We start from the raw sequence: 4,563 nt of genomic DNA, 5'->3' as shown, positions 1-4,563 counted from the left end.
TGCCGGAAGAAGAACACACATCCCATGACTGGCAACACTAGGTGATGCAAGAGCTGCAACCTGCACAGTGCTGCCATGTGCAGAGGCTCTCTCCAAGCCCTCAGGCACTCACACAGCAGCATAAAAGCCGGCCCTGTGCCTTGCTCTCTCACACCACTCTCCTGACACCTTCTCCTCTGCAAACCTCCAGGTGAGCCTGAACCCCTTGCTGCCTTTCTTTGGCCACCCCACTTGGCCAAAATCTCCATGCCTTGCTCTGCCACCAAACTCTGTAACCCTTCCACCTCCTCTCTGTCATGCTCCCCACAACCAGGCCTCCTCGCTGCCTGGGAACCCAACGCCATTGCTTCACTCACACCTTAACACCCTGCACTCACCCAATGTCCTCTCTTGCAGAGACCCTCCACCCCACAGCCATGTCCTGCTACGACCTCTGCCGCCCCTGCAGTGGGGGACCCACCCCGCTGGCTAACAGCTGCAACGAGCCCTGTGTCAGGCAGTGCCAGGACTCCCAAGTCGTCATCCAGCCCTCCACCGTCGTGGTCACCCTGCCAGGACCCATCCTCAGCTCCTTCCCCCAGAGCACCGCCGTCGGATCCTCCGCATCAGCTGCTGTGGGCAGCGCCCTCGACGCCCAGGGAGTGTCCATCTCCTCCGGCGGCTTCGGCTTCGGAGGCCTGGGCTGCTTCAACGGCGGCAGAGCCTGCTACCCCTGCTAAGGGCCTGCGCCCACACCCTGACACCAAACACCTGCACCCTGCAACGCGCCTCACGCACTGAGCTCACGTCTCTGTCTCACCCATGGCACAAGGCCACACCAGCCATGGATCTTCTTCTCATGGCACAAAACAAGCAAGCAGGGAAAAGCCTCGGAACAGGCCGTCTGCAATCATGAGGGCACTTACTTCCTTCTGTCTTTGCACCTTACATCGTGACCTTTCCACTTGGCGGTCACCAGGTGGATCCTTCCTTTTAGTGTGTTTTCCTCAATAAAGTTCTCATGCATGCCAGCAGCAGATTCCTCCTCTTCATTCCTTTGCTTAATGCTCTTTCCATTTCACCCACTACGAAGATATGGCTCTAGACGTGAACGTGTTGGATCCAAAATGGCCTCATGACGTCCTCTTGCAACCACGTCACCTTGTCGACAAGAGCACTGGTGGCTAGCAGATGGCATTCTGCTCATCACATTATATTCTACAAAGAAAGCGAAATAGTCCAATTGCACTGCTCAAGTGCAGTCAGGAATAGCAGGCTGTCCACAGTCAGCTCCACTCCCATCACCCTGGCTTTTCATGAAGATACTGAACAGCACTGGCCTCACTTCCTCATCTTGGCTTATACAGCTATCAAATCACCACATCACAACTCTGTGTCACTGACCTCAGACCACCAGACCCCTGTGTTCAGCCACTTTATAGTCCACCTCAGCATCCATTTACCTGAGGAGATCACAGATTGTGTGTCTACCAGCACATCATGTGAGGAAGCCTCCAAGCATTTCCTAACAACAAGGTCATCAAGTGTCCCTGTAGCCCCTCATGCACAAAGCTGGACACGTCAGTGAAAAAGAAACTCAGGTGGGGCTGTACATCCGTGCTCTCTATTCCCATCACATCCTATCCACTCCTTGCTCGGCAGTACTTTCGGCAAGGATTTCCTTCACCTCCTTCCCACTGACTAATGTCAGGCCAACCAGCGTGCGGAGCCTCACACCTTCCTTCTTCATTTCTTGAAGACAGGAGGGGGATGAAGCTCTTCCCGTTTTCTGGATCATCTCCTCATTATCGTCACCTTTCTAGGATAACTGCCATCAGTGAAACAAGACATCAGACTGGACCCTCAGCATTTGTGGCTGCAACACAGCAGGGCCTTTGGACTCAGAATCACGGAATCACCAAGGTTGGCAAAGACATGCAGACGAGCCGTATTCCTTTCACCAATATTTCCCAGGAAACCACGTCCCTCACTACAACATCGAAATGTTTCTTGAACACATCCACGGTCAGTGACTCCAGCACCTCCTTGGGCAGCCCGTTCCAGCACCTGATCACTCTGTCACAGAAGTACTTCCTAATGCCCAACCTCCATCTCCTCTGCCACAACTTGAGGCCATTCCCTCTAGACCAGTCGCTAGTTACCCAGGAGAAGAGACAAAGCCCCACCTCAACACAACCTCCTTTCAGGTAGTTGTAGAGAGCCACAAGGTGACCCCTGAGCCTCCTCTTCTCCACACTAAACAATCTCGGCCCTCTCAGCCGCTCCCCATAACACTTGTGCTCCACACCACTTACCTGACTCATTCTCCTGCCCTCAACACACTCCAGGGCCTCGATGCCTTTCTTGCACTGAGCGGCCCACATCTGAGCACAGCACTCAAGCTGCGGCCTCACCAGGGCAGAGTACAGAGGGATGATCGCTTCCCTGCTCCCGCTGGCCACACTATTTCTGATACAAGCCAGGACGCCCTCTTGGTTATACGGGCACACTGCTGGCTCATGTTCAGTTGAGAATCAACCAATCCCCCCAGGTCCGTTTCCTCTAGACAGCCTTCCAGACGCTCTGCCCCAAGCCTGCAGCGTTGCCTGGGAGTTTTGTGGCCAAAGTGCAGGACCCGGCACGTGGTCTTGTGCAACTCCATCCCATTGGCATCAGCCCTGTGATCGAGCACTGCTCTGTTGGCTCTTCTCTCCCCTTGTCTCGTACCGCTGAAGCCAAAGATGAGCACAGTACTTGAGGTGAGGCCACAGCAGCGCACAGCAGAGTGGGACGACCCTACCCTCTCCCACTGGCACTTCTCATCTCGATGCATCCCAGGTACGGTCAGCCATGTTGGCTGCCAGGCCACACTGCTGACTCAGAATCAACTTGCCATCAAACAGAACCTCCTGATCTCTTTCTTTGGGGCTGCTCTTTAGTCTCTCATCCCAAATACCCAAGTATCCTCTGGGTATCCCAATGCCAGGTGGACAATCAAGCTCTTGCCCTCATTAAACTTTGTGCCATTGGTGATTGCCCAGCCCCCTGGTCTCTCAAGAGCTCTCCCACGGCCTCCCTAATACTGAGAGAGTCAACAGCTCATCCCTAGTCAGGATCATCCAAAAACTTCTTAATATGTATGCATTTGACTCCTGCATCCAGATCATTTAGAAAGGCATGGAAGAGAACAAATCCCAACACGCAGCTCTGGGTAATCTGACACCAGACTGGTCACCTGCCTGATGGAACCTAATCTAAAAAAGCCTGAGTTGGACTTGGGAGCCACCTGTTCACACAACCTATGATGTATTTTTGTAGATACATGCTGGAGATTTTCTCCAGGAGAATTTGGCAGGAAACATTAAGAATAACTTTGATGAAGATGACAGAAATTATGCCTATTAGGTTCCCTTGGGGAATGACATGGGCATTCATCTCAGAAAGGGAAGTGCCATGATTTCAAAACCAGGATACCTAGAATGCCCAGACCAGGCTTCCAAGGAGATCTGGAACTGGCAACTCCTCTAACAACAAAGACACAAAGCAGAGTGCACAAAGGCCAAGCAATGACCTCACTGTCAACACTGCTCCCATTCTGTGCTTTGGCCACTACTTCCGCGTGCCATGACTCGAACGTGCAAGAACACTCCAACATTCTCACTTGAAAGGTGCCGCTGCTGTCAGAAGGACACGTCCTCAAGAGAAGGACGCAAAGAGGCAGAGTTGCCGGAAGAAGAACACACATCCCATGACTGGCAACACTAGGTGATGCAAGAGCTGCAACCTGCACAGTGCTGCCATGTGCAGAGGCTCTCTCCAAGCCCTCAGGCACTCACACAGCAGCATAAAAGCCGGCCCTGTGCCTTGCTCTCTCACACCACTCTCCTGACACCTTCTCCTCTGCAAACCTCCAGGTGAGCCTGAACCCCTTGCTGCCTTTCTTTGGCCACCCCACTTGGCCAAAATCTCCATGCCTTGCTCTGCCACCAAACTCTGTAACCCTTCCACCTCCTCTCTGTCATGCTCCCCACAACCAGGCCTCCTCGCTGCCTGGGAACCCAACGCCATTGCTTCACTCACACCTTAACACCCTGCACTCACCCAATGTCCTCTCTTGCAGAGACCCTCCACCCCACAGCCATGTCCTGCTACGACCTCTGCCGCCCCTGCAGTGGGGGACCCACCCCGCTGGCTAACAGCTGCAACGAGCCCTGTGTCAGGCAGTGCCAGGACTCCCAAGTCGTCATCCAGCCCTCCACCGTCGTGGTCACCCTGCCAGGACCCATCCTCAGCTCCTTCCCCCAGAGCACCGCCGTCGGATCCTCCGCATCAGCTGCTGTGGGCAGCGCCCTCGACGCCCAGGGAGTGTCCATCTCCTCCGGCGGCTTCGGCTTCGGAGGCCTGGGCTGCTTCAACGGCGGCAGAGCCTGCTACCCCTGCTAAGGGCCTGCGCCCACACCCTGACACCAAACACCTGCACCCTGCAACGCGCCTCACGCACTGAGCTCACGTCTCTGTCTCACCCATGGCACAAGGCCACACCAGCCATGGATCTTCTTCTCATGGCACAAAACAAGCAAGCAG

General features: G+C 54.6%; 2 protein-coding genes across 2 annotated transcripts; both read left to right on the top strand.

The window, feature by feature from the left end:
* Nucleotides 1–63: 63 nt before the first annotated feature.
* LOC122193294 (feather keratin 1-like) lies at nt 64–735 on the top strand. The gene is given in 2 exon segments (XM_042894038.1): nt 64–190; nt 397–735. Coding segments are annotated over 2 exon segments (438 nt in total). The 5' UTR covers nt 64–75; the 3' UTR covers nt 720–735.
* Nucleotides 736–3,766: 3,031 nt separating this feature from the next.
* Nucleotides 3,767–4,438, top strand: LOC122193292 (feather keratin 1-like). The gene is given in 2 exon segments (XM_042894037.1): nt 3,767–3,893; nt 4,100–4,438. Coding segments are annotated over 2 exon segments (438 nt in total). The 5' UTR covers nt 3,767–3,778; the 3' UTR covers nt 4,423–4,438.
* Nucleotides 4,439–4,563: the final 125 nt, after the last annotated feature.

The sequence above is a fragment of the Lagopus leucura genome, unplaced genomic scaffold, assembly GCF_019238085.1.
Source record: "Lagopus leucura isolate 7727_CA_CO unplaced genomic scaffold, USGS_WTPT01 35415-0_obj-0_obj, whole genome shotgun sequence".
Taxonomy (NCBI): Eukaryota; Metazoa; Chordata; class Aves; order Galliformes; family Phasianidae; genus Lagopus; species Lagopus leucura.
The sequence above is the reverse complement of the archived record's forward strand: the minus strand, read 5'-3'. Positions and strand labels throughout refer to the sequence as shown.